The following is a 21,113-nucleotide window of genomic DNA, read 5'->3' as shown; positions in this document are numbered from 1 at the left end:
TTTCATTTGATGGAGTTTATATCCCTCTGAGTTGATTCCCGAGAGTACAGAGAAAGGATGCATCGTGGCATAAAGAGTTGTGAGCTTATTTATATTTTTGAGGGTGTTCCATGAGAATACAACTTAGATGCCCAAATATTGGAAGACATTACCAGGCATAATAACAGAGACATTCAGAGGACATGCAGATTCAGAAAAATAATCAGAAAAGCCGGGGTGCCTGGGTGGCTCAATCGACTGAGCATCCAACTCTTGATTTCAACTCAGGTCATGATCTCACAGTTCAGGTTCATAGGTTTGAGCCCTGTTTAGAGCCCTGTGCTGACAGCATGGAGCCTGCTTAGGATTCTCAATCTCCCTCTGTCTCTGCCCCTCACTCCTCCCATGCACACATACTATCTCTCTCAAAATAAATAAATAAACATTAAAAAAATAGAAGAAGAACCAGCAAACCAACGGACACATAGAAACGTGGGTCACTTTAAGTTTTATTCATTTGATCAAAAACTTGTATTTTATTAAGGATTTTCCATGTGACAGTTTCTATAATAGAGTAGGAAATAAGACCTATAATATCATTGTCGTCCTGGAGCACACTGTCTATAAACTATGAAAGGAGAGAGACAAATGTCATACAGACCAGATACACAGCTGAATTGAATAAAAATGAATGAATGGATGAACAAAGAAACAGTCCATTGAGCTGATCTGGTAGAGATTATTTATGAACCTGGAAGCTGCTCTAAAGGTCTGGTTTCATGTTTGTTTTTTCCATGCTACTCAGAAATCCCAGGAGTTCTGGAAAATTCTTACCTTCGTATGAGCAAGAGTAGGGGCAGGAGTCCGAGACCACTTTGAATGCCAGCATGACAAAGCCCAGTGATAGGCTCCCTCTATGTGAAGGGAAGTGTCTAGTCACTGGGTGGCACCTTGTATGATCCTAGCATTTCGTATTCAGTCTTCTGTTCATAAGAACATCTTCTCTGATTCACTTTAAAACCTGTCACCTGAGTCATGTGTACTACTCTTCAGCTGGCCATAGGACCATGAATTCTTCCCCATGTCTAGACTGTGACCAAAATAAACTTTCATAGCTATTTGGAACCAGGAAAGACCATTTTTCTTCTTGTCACAGGCATTGCCTTCCTCCTCCCCATTCACACGTGTGACCAACTATTTGTCAATTCTGGTATTTTTAACATTCCTTCAGTCTAGTCTTATCTGTGGTATATTGCCAAGCTGGAACTTTAATACCATTTTACTATTTGAAAATATATATCTCTACTCCCCTGTATCTAGAACTAGCTCATCAAGATAATGGTCATCTGGGTTAGGAATTATCTCTGTGTTATTATATTTTTACATATGTTTACATATATGTTATTAATAATAATAACATCTAATAAATATTTATCAAACATTTAACTGGACAGGCTTACATATAGGTTCCCTAGAGTTGCCATATTGAACTGAGGATTGGGTAAGGCTCATCATTTCACTTAGTGCAGTTTTCTAGAAATAGCAACTATTTCCATATTAGCAAAAAAAAAATAGATGAATGTTTGAGATTAGGATTGTCATTGCTAAGTATATCAGAGCCAAGACATGCAGAACATTTGGAAAAACAATGGGCTTTGACTCAGTTAGAGACCAATGGTCTAGATCCAAGAATTGTGTGATCAGGTGTCTTATGCCCACTAAACAGGGTGAGTTACTTCTGAAAAGAATAAATCAGTTGGACACCTGAGAGATGTGCTTAATCATGTACACATATTATGCCATTTGCTATCTAGCAATAAATGGGCTATGTGAAATGATATTCTGAATATCAGAGAGAGGTAGGTTTCCACTGACATGTCTTTCCCTAGTTGCTCCTAATAACAAAGCTGTCAGTTTGTCCAGGTTCCCCGAGTTATTCTTGGAGAGCAGTGAGTCAAATTTATGCTCTAGAGTTAGGCAGAGAGAATAAACGAATTATACCACTCTGGATCTGCTTTGTTTTAATGCTATATATAACAGGGTTCATAAAAGGGGGGAAAAGGAAGTAGATGTAGCTCATTGTGATGTGGACCACACGAGGAGCATGCTTTCCAAACCTATGAATAAATGTTAGACCAACTACAGTGACATAGAAGACCAGGATGCAGCAGATGTGAGAAATGCACGTATTGAGGGCCTTGGCCCTTTCTTCTCCAGAAGCAATGCCCATGACAGTATTAAGGATCAAAAAGTAGGAGAAAAAGATGATAAGAAAGTCCAACAAGACCACTGCAAATACAACCACAACTGGATAGAGACGATTGAAGGTGATGTCAGCACAAGCTAACTTGATGACATCTTGGTGTAGACAGAAAGCATGAGAGAGTACATGGGATCGACAATAGGGAAACCAGTGAAGGCGGATAATTATTGGCATGATTGACAGACCAGCCCTTGTCAATACCCCCATCCCAATCTTCATTACCTTGGTGTTGGTAAGGATGGAAGTATATCTCAAGGGGTTGCGGATGGCAATGAAGCGGTCATAGGCCATGGCAAGCAAAACACCAGACTCTACGATAGAAAGAGTGTGGATAAAGTAAGCCTGAGAGAAGCAGGCCTGATGACCAATCTCTCTGTGATTCAACCATAGAACGCCCAGAACTGTGGGCATCGTGGTCAAAGTCACTCCAAGGTCTGTGGCTGCCAGCATAGCTAAGAAATAGTACATGGGCTCGTGAAGGTTATGATCATCCCTGATAAGAAAGAGAAGAGTGCCATTACCAAGAAGTATGGAGACGTAAACCCCTAATAATGGGATGGAGATCCAGTGGTGTGCCTTCTCCAGGCCTGGGAAACCAGTAAGCAGAAACAGCGAAGTGGTGGTGTTGAGCCACATTGCAAGCCTTGCAAAGAAGAAAATGCTCCCTTCAGGTAATGCAGTAGAAGCTCTTCTGTAGAAGTTGCCCTTGAGTGTGCTATCTGTTCATAAGATGTTTATCAGTCTTGACTTCCAGTGATAGCAAGGATGATAATGTAGTCATTATTTGGAGATTTCTAGGTATGGGAGAATAGAGCGTATAAGGAACTCTATGTATTATTCATTGCTACTGTACAACATACAGGAAATACAGCAATGCTGACAGAATAGACCTAGTTGATGTCCTTATAAATTATATAACCGAGAAAATAAAGGCAAAATGCAAGAAGACATCAGTATATTTGAATAGTGCTATGATAGTGTTGGAACTTACAGTGTATTTTTCAATGTGCTCTTTATCTTCACTTGTGATATTTCTCAGAAAGTATGAAACCTGAAAGATCAGTAGAGAATTAATTCCAAGACGAGCAAGTATGAACATCAATAGCAAAACAAACAAATAAATAATCAATCAATCAATCAGTCAATCAAATAGACTTAGTTGATTTGAGGGAATGATCAATACTCATTATGTCTGGAGGAAAAAACCTGAAGCTCTAGAGACTTTTGAAAAATGATATGATATCATATATCACATTTATCACAAAAATGATATGAGCAAATTATATGTGTTTATCTCCACAACACATAGACATCAAAATCCATGTTGCTTAGCATCATAATTCTTTGGTTATTGATGTGATGTGCCTCAAAGAATTCAAAATTTTATAGTGTAGATACAAAAATGAGCAATAAAAAGGGGATTTAATGACAAACATTTGAGAGCACTATTTGTTAACAGCACAGATTACTGTTAACATATCACCTGTCTGGAGGTACAAAGATAGAAATCTGTTATCTAGGCAAGTTCAAGAAGAAAATTTTTTACAAACTGTGGAGTGTGATGAGATTTAACAAAAGTGAGAAGGTTCTGTGACATTCAAATTTCAGGCATCACCTGGTATACGTAGCCAAACTCTAGGAGTAAAAAAAAAAAAAACATGCATTGCATCATTCAGACAAAAGGAGAGCCACCTTGTACTCTGGTTGGTAGGGACTGTGTATCTCACGTGCTTTGAAAAGAACATCTTGGTGTGAATTTGATATATGAATCCTAGGACATCTTTTTGCCCATGAAAAAAGGTGTATAAGATTATTGAGTTTTTACCTCCAGAAGCATTTGTTATTCCAGCTCTGCTACTTTGTAACAATAATAATATTGGGAAAGTTATTTAATCTTGGGCTGTGGTTTCATGATCTTTAAATGGTACTGGCGGGGCGCCTGGGTGGCTCAGTCCGTTAAGCATCCGACTTCAGCTCAGGTCATGATCTCACGGTCCATGAGTTCAAAGCCCCGCATTGGGCTCTGTGCTGACCGCTCAGAACCTGGAGCCTGTTTTGGATTCTGTGTCTCCCTCTCTTTCTCTGACCCTCCCCCGTTCATGCTCTGTCTCTCTCTGTCTCAAAAATAAATAAATGTTAAAAAAAATTAAATGGTACTGGCAATTTCTGTCTTGCCCAGTGATGCTCTTGACACAGGTTGTGAAAATGGAATGGATTGCCAGTGAGAAAGTGCTTTGCAAGGGGTAAATTGTTCTTCACTTTTGAAGTTCTGGTGTTATTATTATGGAGAAGAGCCTCTTCACTCTCTTCCTGGTGGCTACGCACCATGATTATCCACTCACTCTGATTATCCACTTACTCTGAGACGTGTCAAGTTTTCTTAACAAGCCTGGGGAACCAATATAAGATGATGGGGGTTTTGAGGAGGCTGGGTATGGCTGTATCTGAAAATACTAGAGTTCACTTGAACAGTAGATAAAAGATGGTGTTTGGGGTGGAGAGAAAGAGGAGAGAAGGAGGGTGGTGAGTGAAGGTGGGGACTTCTGCAAGCTGCGAAAGCCAGGAGCCCAGGGACTGGAGTAGGTTGAGGGAAAAGCAACTCTGTCTTCATAGGGGTAGGAGGAGGAATAGCTGACTGCTGCCTGTGAGTGAAAGGCTTGGACAATACTCAGCTTATGTGACGTTAAAGAAGCAGGAGTGGGGGCACCAGACAGGGGAGATAGCCTCAAAAAGGGAATGTAAGGAATACATCATTGCTGAGTTTCCGTTATGTATCAAGACACTAGGACACTACATGTGCCTCATTTTGGGGGGAGTGGGGGAGTAGAGTCTTTATAGCAGTCTCTTTCCCCAGTCTACAGTCATATTGGTTATGTGTCCAAGGTGATACAGTCAGCCAGTGGCACAGTCCTGTTTATGCACTGTGGATTAATTAGAAAGACTCTAGGAATGGTGAAATCTATGTAGTAATTTCGAGTACAACCAAGCTTACTGCCTCTCTATTATGTATTCATACTGAAAATCTGAACATTTTTACTTAATTTGCTGAGTTATTTTTGTTAGACACGAGGTTATCTGTAAATGTTGGGGGGTTAAAAATCTTAGACTTTTGCCTCATCCCTGCAGCCACCTATCATCTCCCAGAATCTTAGAGTGGACCTGGGTTTTCCTTGATGAGAAGCTAATTCCCAAAGTCTCAAACCCTGATACATGAACTGTGGGCTCTGTACAGACACCCCAGAGATCCTGCTCAGATTTTTATCTTTCACATGCTCCCTCAATTTCCCTTAGACTCTTTTCCTCCCCTTTTCCTGACACTTCCTCTATCATAAATACTTAATCTCTCCTCCTTTTTTAAAAATCTCCTAACCTTTCTCTGTTATCATTCTTTTCTGAATAGTTCACATTTGTAATTCATTCTTCTATTTATTCTATCTGCAGGGCTCTGTTCTCAATACATACTTCTTAGCAGAATGCCTTGCACATGATTTGTTTTCTTTTCTAGTCACTGAATGATTGGTTTGCTGGCACAAACAAATTGATTTTCTGACCATCTTACATGCCTGATTTTGAGCAGGGTATCAAATCATCAAAGCATGTGGATTGCTTGGTACGCCCTCCTAAGTGGTTGATTGATTCTGAATACATCGTTGTGTATCCCCAGCGAGATGACCTGAGGGTTGTTTGTTATAAGGGATATGGAGAGAAAAAACTGTACCCTATCCTCAATTGAATGCCTATTGCACTGGACTTTTCCAGGTGCTGAAGATACACAGCTATGCAAACAGCCGTCTCTAATCTAATGGCACACACTGCCCACACTCCATCCAAGATTAACTTTGACTTGGCTTAACAGTCTTGCATGGTAGGGACTATTCTCCAGGAAGTGTCTGAAGCTCTTGTAATTACAAAGCTACCCTTTCTCACACTTTTCAAGAGATTCTAACCCCGTCAGTTTTCTGGATTTGTAGGGGAAAAGTCCATGCAGAAAATCACGGGGCTAGAACAGAGGCCAGAGAGGCTACAGGTGCAGGCATGGGGAGAACAAGAATTAGAAATGCGTAATTTATCCCCAAGCTTACACCTACCATTTGGTTTGTTCCCATAAGTCTTCTTTGCCTCGTGTGTTCCAGAATCTGTCTGGATTCTTGGCCTTCTTAGATACATCTGAGGAGGTAATCCTTAAAGAAATCAGATTTTATAGATGTTGGAGAGTCTTAAAGACCCGTGTCTCTTCTCCAAATTCCCTTGACAGAGAATACTATCAGGTTCTCTTTGCCAAGAAATCAGCTCCCTATTTCCTGTCCTCTCTACTTTGATACCTGCAGTGAGATATCAGAGAGAAAATTCATTACATACCCTCACTGACCTGAATTTTTTTCTTTCATTCTTCATTCCATAGGCATGAATCTGCAACCCTGAGCCTTATTAAGGATTTAGTCATAATGCCATTCTTTTCATGGTCTGCACAAAATTCTGGCAGGTAGGAACATTGACTTCAGAAGCTTGTCTTCAGGGTCCATTCCTGATTTAGGTCACTCATTGTTCCTCCTTCTCTGCACCCCTCCTTCCCTTTGTGCCTCCCTTTTTTCATCTTTTTTATCTCTATTTGAATCCTTGACGTGGGGGATCTGGGGGTTTGAACAGCAGTCCCTAAGGTCTCTATGTCCTGGCCTTTACTTAAGCTCTGTTGCTAGGAGAGTGATTGGTTGTTTATATGTGTAGGCATATGGAAGGACAAGCAGACCAGCTAGGATTGCGGACTGAAACAGAGTTCTCGAGAAAGCATTTTCCTCACTTGTATGTGGGAACTCCCAACCCTTCTCCTTGAAATGAGGATTGAGTTCAAACTAGAGGAGATCAGGCCGTCACTTTGGTGAAGTGAGAATTCTTCCCATCTTGTTGCCTTTCTCCTAATCTTGATGTCTGGCCCAGAGCCCCATCTCAGAGAAGGGAGCTGCCCTCTCCAGTCCCCGATTTCCTCTTTTCCCTTCATCTACATCCTCCATCCCCATGTTCCCCATAAGAAGACAAAACAAGGATGGGAGTCACTTGTAATCACATTATGAGTTCAGATATGGAGGACAGGAACCATAATGCCAATTATCTGGAAGCCAAAAGTCTTAATGTCTTTTCTCATGCAAAAAGTGGCAATACAATATACATGCGATTAAAAGCATGAATGCCGGGGCACCTGGGTGGCTCAGTTGGTTTAGTGCCTGATTCTTGGTCTGGGCTCAGGTCATGATCTTGCAGTCATGGGATCAAGCCCCATGTTGAGTTCTGTGCTGACAGCATGAATTCTCTCCCTCTGCCTCTCTGCTGCTCTCTCTCTCTCAAAATAAATAAATATATATTTTAAAACATCTTGAATGCTGGAACTTGAGCACTTGGTTTACACTGTGACTCTGACTCTTGCTGTGCTGCTTTGACACTTTGAGAAATTAACCGCAGTGCACCTTATGTTCCATATCTCTAAAATCATGTAATGATAATCACCATTGCATAAAGTTATTGTGAGGTCTAAATATAAATCACTTAGAATAGTACTTGACATATAATAAGCACTCAGTCAATGTCAGCTATTACTACCTCTGTCATAATGACACTTATTTTAATTATTTATATTTTGGATTAGATTCCCCCACTGAACAGTGAATTATTTGAGAAGTAAATTTCATCTTTGCAATTTAATGGTACATCGATATCCAAGTGATTATACTATAGAATCAATGTCATATTCCCCAGTTTCTGCTACTGGAGGTAGATGATGTCACAGGCAATTTAATGATGTGTCCCTGATGAAGAGTAATTCTCATTTCCAAATTAAAACCACAAACTCAACACACACCATTCTACTTAGAAAAAAGTTTTAAAAAATTCACTGTGTTAGATTTTAGTCATAGATGTATAGATAGAGGATATACAGATAAACGCACAGATGTATTCTTTTTTTTATTAAGCAAATTATGAGATTCAATTTAATTTAATTACAGGCTAACTTACATTTATTTGATCATGTAATTATTGCTACAATGAAAACAGTATTGGGGAAAATGTATAAACCTAAATAGACAATCAGAAAATAATTCAATGAGCATTTGTTTTAGTAAAAAACTTATTGAAGTAAATTTACATCAAGAAATATAGCTGAAGTATAAAGGTCTAACTCAATGAATTCGTTGCAAAGTAAATTCACCATGGTAATTACCACCCATAACGAGAAACACACCTTTACCAGCACAGCAAAGCCCCTTTTGTGCCCTTATGCGGTCCAGCTACTTGATTATTTTACCCAGTTGTAACCTTTATGTAAGTGGAATCATACTCTGTGTGCTCCTTGTGTTTGGCATCTATGCTCCTCATTAGGTTTGTGAGAAATATCCATGTGTTTGCATGGAGCAGTAGAATGTTCATTTTTATTTCTGTATAGCACCCCATTGTATGTATATAGCCCATATTTACTTTTCTACTCTTAATAGTAAAATAGAATAGTGATAGCTTGGCTATTGCAGATACACTACTCTGATCATTCTGGTACATGTTCAATTGATCGTTGTGCACACGTACATATGAATTTCTGTTAGACTAATTAGGGATACAAGTCTTTGGAAAGACTATGTTCACCAATGGTAATAGATTCTGCCAGGTATTTTCTGAAGTGATTACATAATTTTATATTCCACTAGCAGTTCATGAGTCTCAACTGGTTCACATCTTTAATCACACTGGGTATTTTCAGGGTTTTTGTAAGTCAGTCTACTGAGTGTATTGTGGTATCTCACTGTGGTTTTAATTCACATTTCCCTGAGGACCAATAATGTCCATGCATTTTTATATATTTACTGGTCAGTTGCCTCTTGTGAAGGACCTGTTTTAGTCTTTTGCCCGTTCTAAGAAGAGGGCTATCATTTTCTTATTGATTTTCAGGTGTTATTTATAAATTATTGATATGAGTCTTGTATCAAATATAAGTATGGCAAATATCTCTGCTACTCTACAGCTCGTTTTTAAAATTCTCTTTATTATAATTTTTTCACAAAATAAGTTATTTTTATTTTTTTTTAATTTTTTTTCAACGTTTTTTATTTATTTTTGGGACAGAGAGAGACAGAGCATGAACGGGGGAGGGGCAGAGAGAGAGGGAGACACAGAATTGGAAAGAGGCTCCAGGCTCTGGGCCATCAGCCCAGAGCCTGACGGGGCTGGAACTCACGGACTGCGAGATCGTGACCTGGCTGAAGTCGGATGCTTAACCGACTGCGCCACCCAGGCGCCCCTAAAATAAGTTATTTTTAATGCAGATTTATTTATGGTTCTTATTTGTGTGTAATATGTAAGAAAATTTAAATCCCAAATTGGTGAATAAAAATCCCTCTGTTGTTTTACAATAGCTTTGTTTTAAGTTTACCACAAACTGAATTTTTTCTATGGTATAAAGTTGGGATCAAGAACCATTTTGGTGTCCATATTAATTTTGTGCCTTTGTTTAGGCCACATTCTGTTCTGATCCCAGAAAGACCTGTAGTTTGAGGTACCCTCTTGCACCCTTTCACATAGTCACAGCATGGTTTTGTCAGCAGAAAGTCATGATTATCACCTCCAGTAGCTCTCTATCCAGAACACTTACATTCTTGTGGGGCAGTGAAATTTATACTTTCACAGATTGTCAGGACACCTGAAGGCTGAGTATGTTCCTGTCACGGGGTGGGTTCTCCAGAAGCAGATACAAACTGAGTTGGGGGTAAAGGTTGGTTATTAGAGGTTAGGCTTTGGAAAGAAAGGAAGAGACAGAATTTGTCAAAGGAAGAAATGGAACTGAGGTATGGGCTGACAAAGTGTCAGCCAACATAGCAAGAAACTGTGGAGCAAGTATTTATTACCCAACAGTATTACCTCGTGTGGGGGTTGAAATGGCCAGGCTTTTAAGACCTCTCTTCACTTTGTCACCTAAGAAATAAGGTCATGACCTTTGGCAAAATGGCACCCTGCAGCTGAGAGACCCTGTAGAAGCTGAGAGTTGGAGACTGTCTGGTGACCCCTCTCCCAGGGCTGGACAGCAAGTCTTTCCTTGAAGGGGAATCTAGCCTGCAGAGCAACAGGTCTACAACAGCTTCCTTATTGATACCCTATATTTGGAGGTCATTTCCCAAGAATTTTCAGATTTATATCTCCTAGTCTAATCACTGTTTCCACCACTCCCAGACCAATGGACAGTTGGAGCATATTATCCAGGTATTGAAGGAATATCTCCAAGGGTCCACCAGCTCCCAGCAGCACGTGTGGGTTCTTAAGTTTCACAGGAGTATATACATAGAGTGTTTCATTGCAAGTTCAACATTAAAACAAACAAAACACACCTTATATTTAAGGGTGAGTATTTGTCTTCTTATCTTTTTATTTTTAAATACTTATTAACTCATAAGTTGCAAAAATATATATCGGGAGATCCTGTGGAAGTTTTACCCAGTTTTCTCCAATAAAAACATCTAGCATAAATATAGTATAATGTCAAAAACCACAAATCGACAGTGGTATGATCCACAGAGATTATTTAAATATGCACTTATTTTTATATACACTCAACTTTTATGTATGTGCATACAGTTTTATGCAACTGTGTCACATTGCAGATTCTTATAAATATCACCACAGCCAACATACAAAACTGACTCATCTGTATGAGGCTACCTAATGCTACTCCTTTATAGACATACTCACTTCTCTTCCTTCCCCCCTCCCCTTGTTCTTAACCTTGGCCAGCTACTAATCTGTGTTCTGTATCTAAAATTTTGTTGTTTCAAGAAAATTACATAAATAGACTCAATTGGCTTTCTTGCTTCCCTCCCTCTCTCCGTCCTTCCTCCCTTTTTCTCTCTCTGCTCCTTCCTTCCTTCCTTCCCTTTCTCTCTCTCCCTCTCCCTCTCCCTCTCCCTCTATCCCTTTCTTTCTTTCTTTCTTTCTTTCTTTCTTTCTTTCTTCTCCCTTTCTTTTTCTTTCTTTCTTTCTTTTCTTTCTTTCTTTCTTTCTTTCTTTCTCTCTTTCTTTCTCCTTCTTTCTCTCTTTCTTTCTTTCTCTCTCTCTCTTTCTTTTTTTCTTTCTTTCCTTTTCTTCAGCAAAATTCTCTTAAAAGTATCCACTGGTTGCATGTATTAATAGTTTGTTTCCTTTCTTTGCTGAGCTGCAATTCATTGTATGGATTTGTCAGTTTGTTTAACTATTCTGTGACTGGAGAGCATTTAGATTATTTGCAGTTTTTAGCAATTATTTTTAAAAAGCTGCTATAAACATTTGTGCACAAGTTTTTGGGTTGGTGTATGTTTTTATTTTTTCTGAGATGAATACACAAAAGTACAACTGCTAGACCATAAGGTAAGTCATGGTTAGTTTTACAAGAGACTGCTAAGTGTTTGCCAGAGTGGCCGTACCACTTTCTGCTCCCACCAGCGGTGTCTGAATGCTCCAAATCCTCTGTATCTTTGACAGCATTTGGTGCCATTTTTCATGTAAGCCATTCTGAAATGCTGTAGTAATATCTGATTGCGGTTCTACTTTGCATTTTACTAATAATTAATGATGTTGGCATCTTTTCATGAATTTATATGCCATTTATGCATTCCCTTCAGTGAGATGCTTGTTCATGTCTTCTGCTTATTTTCTGATTTTACTGTTAGATTTTTCTATATTGTGAAGTTTTGAGAGTTCTTAAAACATTCCATATACTAGGTCTTTGTCAGATATGTTGTTTGTAAATATTTTCTCGAAGTTTGTAGCTCATCTTTCCATTCTCTTAATAGAGTCTTTCCATGTCAAACATAACTCTTCACTTTGCCCTAGGCCCCAAAGATTTGCCCTTGTATTTTTCTAAAAGTTTTAGAGTATCATATTTTACACTTAAATTTATGGTCCATATTAATTTTGAGTTAATTCTGTATAAAGTGGGAGTATTTCTCCCTCCACCCCCCTCCCCAGAGATGGCTAATTACTCCAACACTATTTTTAGATGAAGCTATCATTATTCCATTGAATTACTTTTGCAAGTTTGTCAGAAATCAATTCAAAAATGTCGTTGGAGGGGTGCTTGGGTGGCTCAGTCGGTTGAGCATCTGAATCTTGATTTCAACTCAGGTCATGATCCTACGGTCTTGGGATCAAGCCCTGCATCAGGCTCTTCATTGAGCGTGGAACCTGCTTGAGATTCTCTCTCTCCCTCTCTCTCTCTCTCTTTCTCTCTCCCCCTCTCCCTCCCTCCTTCTGCCTCTCTCCCCTGCTGTGTTCTCTCTCTCTCTCTAAAAAGGAAAAAACAAATGCCTTTGGAATTTTGATGCCTTTGGGCAGTATGGACATTTTAAAAATATTAATTCTTCCTACCCATGAACATGAAATATCCTTCCATTTATTTGTATCTTATTCAATTTATTTCATCAATGCCTTATAAATTTCAGTGTACAAATCTTTTACTTCCATGGTTAACTTTATTCCTAAGTATTTCATGGTTTTTGATGCTATTGTAAATGGTATTTTTTTTCTCTCGGATTTTTTTCAGATAGTTCATTGTTAGTATGGAGAAATGAAACTCAGTTTATTATGTTTATTTTGTACCCTGAAACCTGATTGAATTTGCTTATTATTTCTAATAGTTTTTGTAATGGAGTATTTAGGATTTTCTCTATATAAGATCATATCATCTGCAAACAGAGATAATTTTATTTTTATCTTTCTAATTTGGATGCCTTTTAAACACTTTTCTTGCCTAACTGCTCATGTGGCACCACTAAAATTCCCAGATAACCAAAGAAATCTTGAGAAAGAAGAATAAAACCTAAAGCATCACACTTTATGATTTCAAACTTTATTACAAAGCTAGGGCAATCAAAAAAGTTTTACTGGCATGAAAATAGACATATAGACCAATAGAACAGAATCAACAGCCCAGAAATATACTCACACATATATGGCCAACTAGCATTTGACAAGAAAAGCAAGAATATTCAATGGAGAGAGTAGGAAGTCTCTTCAAGAAGTGGTGATGGGACTACTTGATAATCACATGCAAAATAGTGAAGTTAAATCCCCATCTTACACACTCACACAAAGTAACTCAAAATGAATTAGACTTAAATGTAAGACCTAAAAGCATAAAACTGCTAAAAGAGAACATGGGAGAAAAGCTCCTTGACATTGTTCTCAGTGACAATATTTTGGATATGACACCAAAAGATCAAGTAACAAAAGCAAAATTAAACAAGTGAGATGAGACTACATCAAACTAAAAAGCTTCTGTACAGCAAAACAAAACAAAAACAACCAACAGAATGAAAAGGCAACCTATGGAATGGGAGAAAATATCTGCAAACCATACATCTGATAAGATCTTAATATCTAAAATATTTTAGGAACTCATACAACTCAGTAGCAAACAAAGCAAAAAAAAAAAAAAGCAAACAGTTTTTTGCAAAGCAAAACAACACAAAAAACCAAACAGTTCAATTAATAAGTGGGCAGAAGACCTACATAGACATTTTCCCAAAGAAGACATATAAATGGCCAACTGGTACATGAAAATATGCCCAGCATCCCTCATCATCTGGGAAATTCAAATGAAAACCACAATGAGATATCTCCCTACACCTGTTAGAATGGCTTTTATCAAGAAGACAAGAGATAACAAATGTTGGTAAGGATGTGGAGAAAAGGGAACCCTTGAGTGCTGTTGATGGAAATGTCAATTGGTACAGCCACTGTACCAATTGAGTTGGTACACCAGGAAAACACAATGGACGTTACTTTAAAAAAATTAAAAATAGACCTAACGTATTATCCAGCATTTAACTTCTGGGTATATAGCTGAAGGAAATGAAATCACTATCTCAAGAGATATCTATACCTCCAAGTTAATTGTAACATTATTTGCAGTAACCAAGACATGGAAACAACCAAAGTGACTATCAACAGATGAATGGATAAAGAAAAAAATATATATCAGGTTTTATTTTTTTTAAGTTAATTAATTAATTAATTAATTTTGAAAGAGATAGCATGTTCAGGGGAGGGGCAAGAGAGAGAGGGAGAGAGAGAGAATGCAAAGCAGGCTCCATACTTTTGGTGTAGAGCCTGACATGGGGTTCCAACCCACGAACCATGAGATCATTATCTGAGCTGAAATCAAGAGTCAGTTGCTTAACAGCTACTGTATACACATACATTTATGTGTATACATACACATATAATGGAATATTATTTAGTCATTAAAAGATATCCTGGCAACATGGATAAACTTTGAAGGCATTCTGCTAAGTGAAATTATGATAAGGTCAAATAGAGAAAGAAAAATATTGGATGATCTCACTTATATGTGGAATCTAAAAAAATCAAACTCAGAAAAAGAGTAAAATGGTGGTTGATAGGGGCTGGGAGTTGAGGGTCAGGAATGGGCTGATGTTGACCACAGGACCTAACTTGCAGTTTTAAGATGAGTAAATTTGGGGGATCAATGCACAGCACAGTGACTATAGTTAACAATAGTGTATTACGTACTTGAAAGTTGCTGATAGAGTAATCTTAAATGTTCCCATCTCTCTCTCACACACACACACACACACACACAGACACACACACACAAGTGGTAATTATGTGAGGTGATGGAGGTGTTTATTACCATTATTGTGTTAATCATTGTACAATATATATGCATATAATTTATCACATTGTATATCTTAAAACTCACACAATGTTGTTATGTCAGTTATATTCCCATAAAGCTGGGGAAATTTTTTAAAAATAAAAACTAAAAGAAAATTAAAAAATCATTTGAGTATATCTAGGTCAGTCGATTTCTGGGTTTCCTATTCTGTTCCATATTTCTATATAGCTGTCCTCCATCAATACCATTACCACCTTGATTACAAGAACTATATGCTAGGCCTTAACATTGAACAGAATTATTCTTCCCATTTATTATTTTTCAAAATTGTTTTAGCTATTTAGGTCTCTTGTCTCCCATATATATTTTAGAATAAGCCTGTCTATGTCTGTAAAAAACAAAAAAACTTTGCTGTGACTGCCAGGAATTGTACTAAACCTATATATCAATTGGAAAGCAGGGAAATTGGTAAGCAGGGAAAATTGACCTGCTTACTATATTGAGTTTTCTGATCCATGAAGTACATCTCTCCATTCACACAGGTCTTCTTTGATATTGTTGATTGGAATTTTGTAACTTTTAGCATCCAGTCTTGTATAATTTTTATTAAGTTTATACCTAAATATACATTCAGTATTAAACAGGTTGGTTGTGTAATTTGTCCATGTTTACATTACTGGTGTCCTGGTTTTCTGGAGCTGCAATAACCGAGTACCACAGACTGCATGGCTTAGACAAAAAAAAATTTATTGTCTCAGAGTTCTGGAAGCTCGATGTCCTGGATCAAGGCATTGGCGGGGTTGGTTTCATCTGAGGTCTCTCTTGCCTCGTAGATGGCCATCTTCTCCCTGTGTCTTCACAAGGCTTTTCCTCTGTGCACTCTGTTGTCTGTCTCCATGCCCAAATTTCCTCTTCCTCTGAGGACACAAGTCAGATTGCATTAGGGCCCAGTCAGTCTCATTTTAACTTAATAACCTCCCTAAAGGCATAGCTCCAAATGCAGTCACATTCTGAGGTACTGAGAGTTAGGACTTCAACGTACGAATATTTTCAAGTTGACACAATTCAGCCTATCACAGTTAGTAGCCAGCTGATGATTCTAAGAGTAGTCATTTGCATCTCAGATTTGCATTAAACATTGCTTTAATCCTAACAAATCATGGTAGAAACAGATCTTTAGGGACAGGAAATTTGTTCATGAGTACTATATGTTTCTTTTCCTCTAAAACCAGTAACAGGGAAGATGGTTCCTGCCATGCATGGTCAAAGGAGAAACCACAGATATTATCATCCTTGGGGCTAAAGTGATGAGGCATACACTGTGTTATAGGTATGTTCATGTCATTTCCAGCAAACAAAAATTCTGGCGATGTGAAGCCAATCAGGGAAAAATGAGGACTGAAGATTCATGTTAGTTACTAGAGGAGGCTGACTGACTTTTATATACTGACTCCAGTCTACCTAATTTTCCACTTTCAAGCTAGCTTTGAGATAAACCAAGCAGAAAATATAATTAATTCAAAAGCCTTAGGCTAATAAGATGCATTAAGTTTTCTCCTGAGATCAACTGGGAGAGATTTGACCTTTGAAGTAGATGTGGAGGATAAATGGTCTCCCATAGGTGATACCAAGGTCTGCTGGGGCCACAAAGACAAGCACTCTGATTTCTCACACATAAAGCTGCCACCTGAGGCTCTGTTAACCCCTTACCTGATTGGGAGAAGATGCTTTAAGACCTTGGAGAGATTAGTTAAATGTTCCATCTCCTTCGCAGGAGGGGTTAAGATAGAGAAAATGCTTTTTAAGAGCTACAGTGGCTGGAAAAGGGAAAACTCTGGGGAGGTGCTTTCTTCATTAATAGCCTCAACTGACTGCATCTCTTAACTGACTTTGAAAAGGAGCCATGTGATCTGAGTCCCCAGGCAGGACCCAAGAACCCTGTTCTTTATCCCTAACATCCAAGCGAGGCAGCATGTGAGTATGGGCAAACACCCAGCATATATAGGAAAGGGTACTCGGGCACTCCTCTATAAGCTTATCTAGAGAGAAAACAGAGGGAAGAAGAAGGAAAGGATTTTTATAGCTCATGGCTCTCTATGAGTGCACAGATCTCAGTGAATTTGGTAGCACTTGGAAAGGTATCTGGGCATATGAGACACCTGCCGTGCTCCATGGTATGAATATGGTTGGCCCTCTCACATGTCTCCTGTCCTTTCTAGGGGATGATCACAGAGGCACCTCTAATCCCACACTATATTGAAATGAGGTAGAGAATGGTTATAGCTGTAAATGGTAGAAGATTGCCTGAATTTAGTCAACTATATATTCTTCTTCTTAGTGCTATTCCAAATTTTCATAACCTCTTTCCTCCCCTGTGGTCTTTACTCAGCTTTTGAATCATTCCTCAATGTACTTCTCAGAAACTAAGAGAAGCTCCTAGCTGAACACATGTGAATTTCTCATAGCACCAAGTACAAGTTAGATCTGAATGGAATTCTTGGAAATAGAGAAGAGGAAACTGAATTGAAGGTTATTGGAAAAATAGAATGGTTCTCCTCCATTTTGAGTAGCTTTATTGTGATTTATATTACTGTGTTACATATTCTTTTACAATGAGAATTCTTCACAAAATTGCCTTAAGACATTGGGTTAAGATCATTGCTTAAGAGTCAGAGAAGTAAGGGGAATGAGGTTGTATTTAGAATACCTAAGAAGAGGAACACCTATGTGGGATTATCTTTGTATTCAGTGACTGAAAAATAAACAATACTCATTATATTTTCAATAAACTCTAAATTTATGTATCTTAATCCTGAAGACAGAGTGTGGAGAATGAGAAATGATTCTGCCAATTTTATGTTGCTTAGTGTCAGCCCCAAAGGGCTAAATCAACATCTTATGCCCAGTTGTCTGGCACCACTTCATTGCTAGAAGCTTGCAGTTCAATCTCATCTGTACAGGTACAAGGTAAGAGGATGGTTTTCTTTGAGAACACCTTAAGGGTGGTGGTTTCCACTGGCAAAATAACTTCAAAGAAGCATACTTGAATGAGAATATCTTTTTTTAAGTTAGGAAAAAAGCTTGAATAAACTGTTATGGTATGTAAAAAGAAAAAAAAAAGGACATCCATTTGCTCCAATTCAACCATATTTACTGATGACTCTTGATTTCCTTGTGAGTAAATATATGTCTTTCAGACTTACTCCATTGAGGAAATGACCTCACCATCCTTCCATTTGCTCAAGCCATAAATCACACACACAAAGAAATGAGCCAGTCTTATTTTGTTTCTCCCTCATTCCCATTTCCAATATATCAGCAAATCTTGGTACCACCTAAAAAATGTATCTATATCTGTTTAAATTTTCTTTATTTCCACTGCTTTCCTAGTCATAATCACCATACCCAGCTTGGATTATTTTGATAGTGTTCTAACTACTATCCTTTCTTGGATCTTGCTTGATTATCCATTCCTCACAAAGCATTCCAACTGATAATTTAAGAATGCAGATTTCAGTATGTCACTATGCCCTCCTCCACTGTGATTTTTACATTGTCCAATGTGTTTTCATCACATTTGTAGTAAAATAGAGTTCCAGTGTTGTCTATAAGGCCCTATGTTATCTATAAGGCCCTTGACCACCACCTGGGTCTCTGAAAGTACCTATTGTCTCTGTCTTGTTTGCTCACCAAGCTACAGACATGCTAATTTTCCCTTTTAAATGGAAGAGTCTTCCTCCAGATCTTCATATGGCCAACCTTCATTGTTATTCAGGTTTTAGCTCAAATGTCACCTCCTCAGAGACAGATCATCCAAATTAATAAACTGTATGCAATATCATCCCAATCAATCTCTATTAAATAGTGCTGTTTTATTTTAAAATTGCACTTATATTTATCTAAATATTTCTTATTTATTTTCTAACCTAATTTATGGCTTATAAAATCCATGACTTTGTCTTATTAGCATTTAATCCCAGTACTTAATATGCCATCCCTATCACATAGTGGATGCTGAAAACATATTGGGTGAATTAGTGTATATATGCATAATTGTATAAATGTATGTGTATGTATGTATATGTGTATGTATGTATACATGTATTTACATATAATTGATGTATGTATGTAATATGTGTGTATGTATACACAACATGTTTGGTACTTCACTAGGTGTTGAGTAAGGCAAATAAAACATAGTTTCTATATTCAAGTAGTCCATAATCTAGTAGCAGAAGAGACAATGAAACCGGGACATAACTCTTCCTTCCACTAACAGGCAACTCTGTTTAAGCAGCAGAAGGGCTCTCATTTATTACGGGTAGGACAGGTTCAGAAGCCCACAGCTGGATATAGAAGGAAGGAGATCAAGAAGGTGGATGTTTCACACAAATGGAGAGCTTGAAAGGGGAGAAATCAGGTTTTAGGGAGTTACTAGGGTGGGTCCACAGAAAAATAATGGGGAGGGAGAAGGAAATTACATGGAAATAAGATAATTTTTTTTTTCAAACTGAAGGATAAAGTCAATGAGCCATGTCCTTGGCTTGCCTAAGTATTTATTCCAGCTCCAGGGTCTATAATTATCTAACTTAAAATTAGGCTATTGTAGTGATATTTAAAAGTTATGTAGTATCCAGGGGGAGGCTAATTAAAATGTAATGTTTGTTTTTCCAACACAGATCCATGAATTGGGAAGGCACAGCACCTCTTCCTCATATCTGTCTGCTCCTTAGCAACAGTGGTAGTGGTACAGCTTTTCTTTCCATGCCTTTTTTTTCTCTTAGACCCCTGGAAGTTTTGTTGAGAATTCAAAGTCACACATATACAGGATAATGTGAGTTAGGAATCACCATGAAGACAAGTATAATTAGGTCAAGGTTGGGTTCCTTGAAATCCACAAAATAGGGCTTTTTCTGTGAAGTCTGAATAGTTGATATAGATGGTTTCTAAATGTAGTATGGATTAAACATTTCCTGGGGAGACTGTTAAAATGCAGATGACCATATGAAACACCAAGGATTTAATTAAGTAGTTAAGGGATGGTCCCAGGAATATGCAGTTAAGAACACAGAAGATACAACTTGTTTTGAGAATATGTTTTGAGAAACAATAGCTTATATTGATGTCATTATTACCTTTAAGAAAGAATTCTGAGACGATATAGTTGGAGGGATACCTTGAAAGTGGAGCTGTATTTCTGTGGTAATAACAGAAAAAAAAGACATGTCTTTGGATAAACCCGACGAGAGGCCGAACGGCAATTCCAGTTCCTTCCTGTTGACTGGTTTCCCAGGCTTGGAGGCAGCTCACCACTGGATTTCCACACCCTTCTTTTTCATCTACATCTCTGTCCTTTTAGGCAACAGCACCCTCCTCCTTCTCATTAAGGAAGATCACAATCTTCATGAACCTATGTACTATTTCCTGGCCATGCTAGCAGCCACAGACTTAGGGCTGACCTTGACCACGATGCCTACGGTGCTCAGAGTCCTCTGGTTGGATCACAGGGAGATTGGGAAAGTAGCCTGTTTTTCTCAAGCCTACTTTATACACTCACTTGCCTTTGTAGAGTCTGGTGTTTTGCTTGCTATGGCTTATGATCGTTTTATTGCCATTCGCAACCCCCTTAGATATACCTCCATACTCACTTATACTCAAGTGCTGAAAATTGGACTGGGAGTTCTGCTGAGGGGGTTTGTATCTGTTATCCCTCCAATTGTACCCCTTTATTTTTTTCCCTATTGCCATTCCCATGTCCTCTCTCATGCATTCTGCCTTCACCAGGATGTCATCAAACTGGCCTGTGCTGACACCACCTTCAATCGGCTGTATCCAGTTGTGCTTGTAGTCTTTATATTTGTGCTGGATTCTCTGATCATCCTCATCTCCTATGTATTGATACTCAAGAGTGTCCTGAGAATTGCCTCCAAAGAAGAGAGGGCCAAGGCCTTCAACACCTGTGTCTCCCATATCTGCTGTGTCCTGGTTTTCTATGTCACAGTCATTGGATTGTCTCTGATTCATCGGTTTGGGAAGCAGGTTCCACATATTGTCCACCTCACTATGAGCTATGTATATTTTCTTTTCCCTCCACTAATGAATCCTATAATCTATAGTGTCAAGACCAAGCAGATCCGGAGTGGCTTTCTTCACCTTTTTACTAACCATCATAGTCCCTCGCACAGAATGTAAGAAATCTGGGTTTTGGCAGTGGAGCAAAGAAATCTC

General features: G+C 38.3%; 2 protein-coding genes across 2 annotated transcripts; one reads left to right on the top strand and one right to left on the bottom strand.

Annotated features, from left to right (window-relative positions):
* Positions 1-1,939: 1,939 nt before the first annotated feature.
* LOC125176969 (olfactory receptor 51B6) lies at positions 1,940-2,878 on the bottom strand. The gene has a single exon (XM_047878940.1). It carries the CDS (start codon positions 2,876-2,878, stop codon positions 1,940-1,942), a length of 939 nt encoding a protein of 312 aa, XP_047734896.1.
* Positions 2,879-20,108: 17,230 nt separating this feature from the next.
* Positions 20,109-21,077, top strand: LOC125176956 (olfactory receptor 51B5-like). Its single transcript, XM_047878919.1, has one exon. The coding sequence runs from the start codon at positions 20,109-20,111 to the stop codon at positions 21,075-21,077; it is 969 nt and encodes a 322-aa protein (XP_047734875.1).
* The last annotated feature ends 36 nt before the right edge of the window (positions 21,078-21,113 follow it).

Source organism: Prionailurus viverrinus, chromosome D1 (assembly GCF_022837055.1).
Source record: "Prionailurus viverrinus isolate Anna chromosome D1, UM_Priviv_1.0, whole genome shotgun sequence".
In the NCBI taxonomy this organism is placed as follows: domain Eukaryota; kingdom Metazoa; phylum Chordata; class Mammalia; order Carnivora; family Felidae; genus Prionailurus; species Prionailurus viverrinus.
Note: the sequence above shows the minus strand (reverse complement) of the source record. Positions and strands in the feature narration are given on the sequence as shown.

Excerpts from the sequence above, each read along its gene's own strand:
- LOC125176969 (XM_047878940.1), bottom strand. The coding sequence starts at position 2,878 with ATGTGGCTCAACACCACCACTTCGCTGTTTCTGCTTACTGGTTTCCCA.
- LOC125176956 (XM_047878919.1), top strand. The coding sequence starts at position 20,109 with ATGTCTTTGGATAAACCCGACGAGAGGCCGAACGGCAATTCCAGTTCC.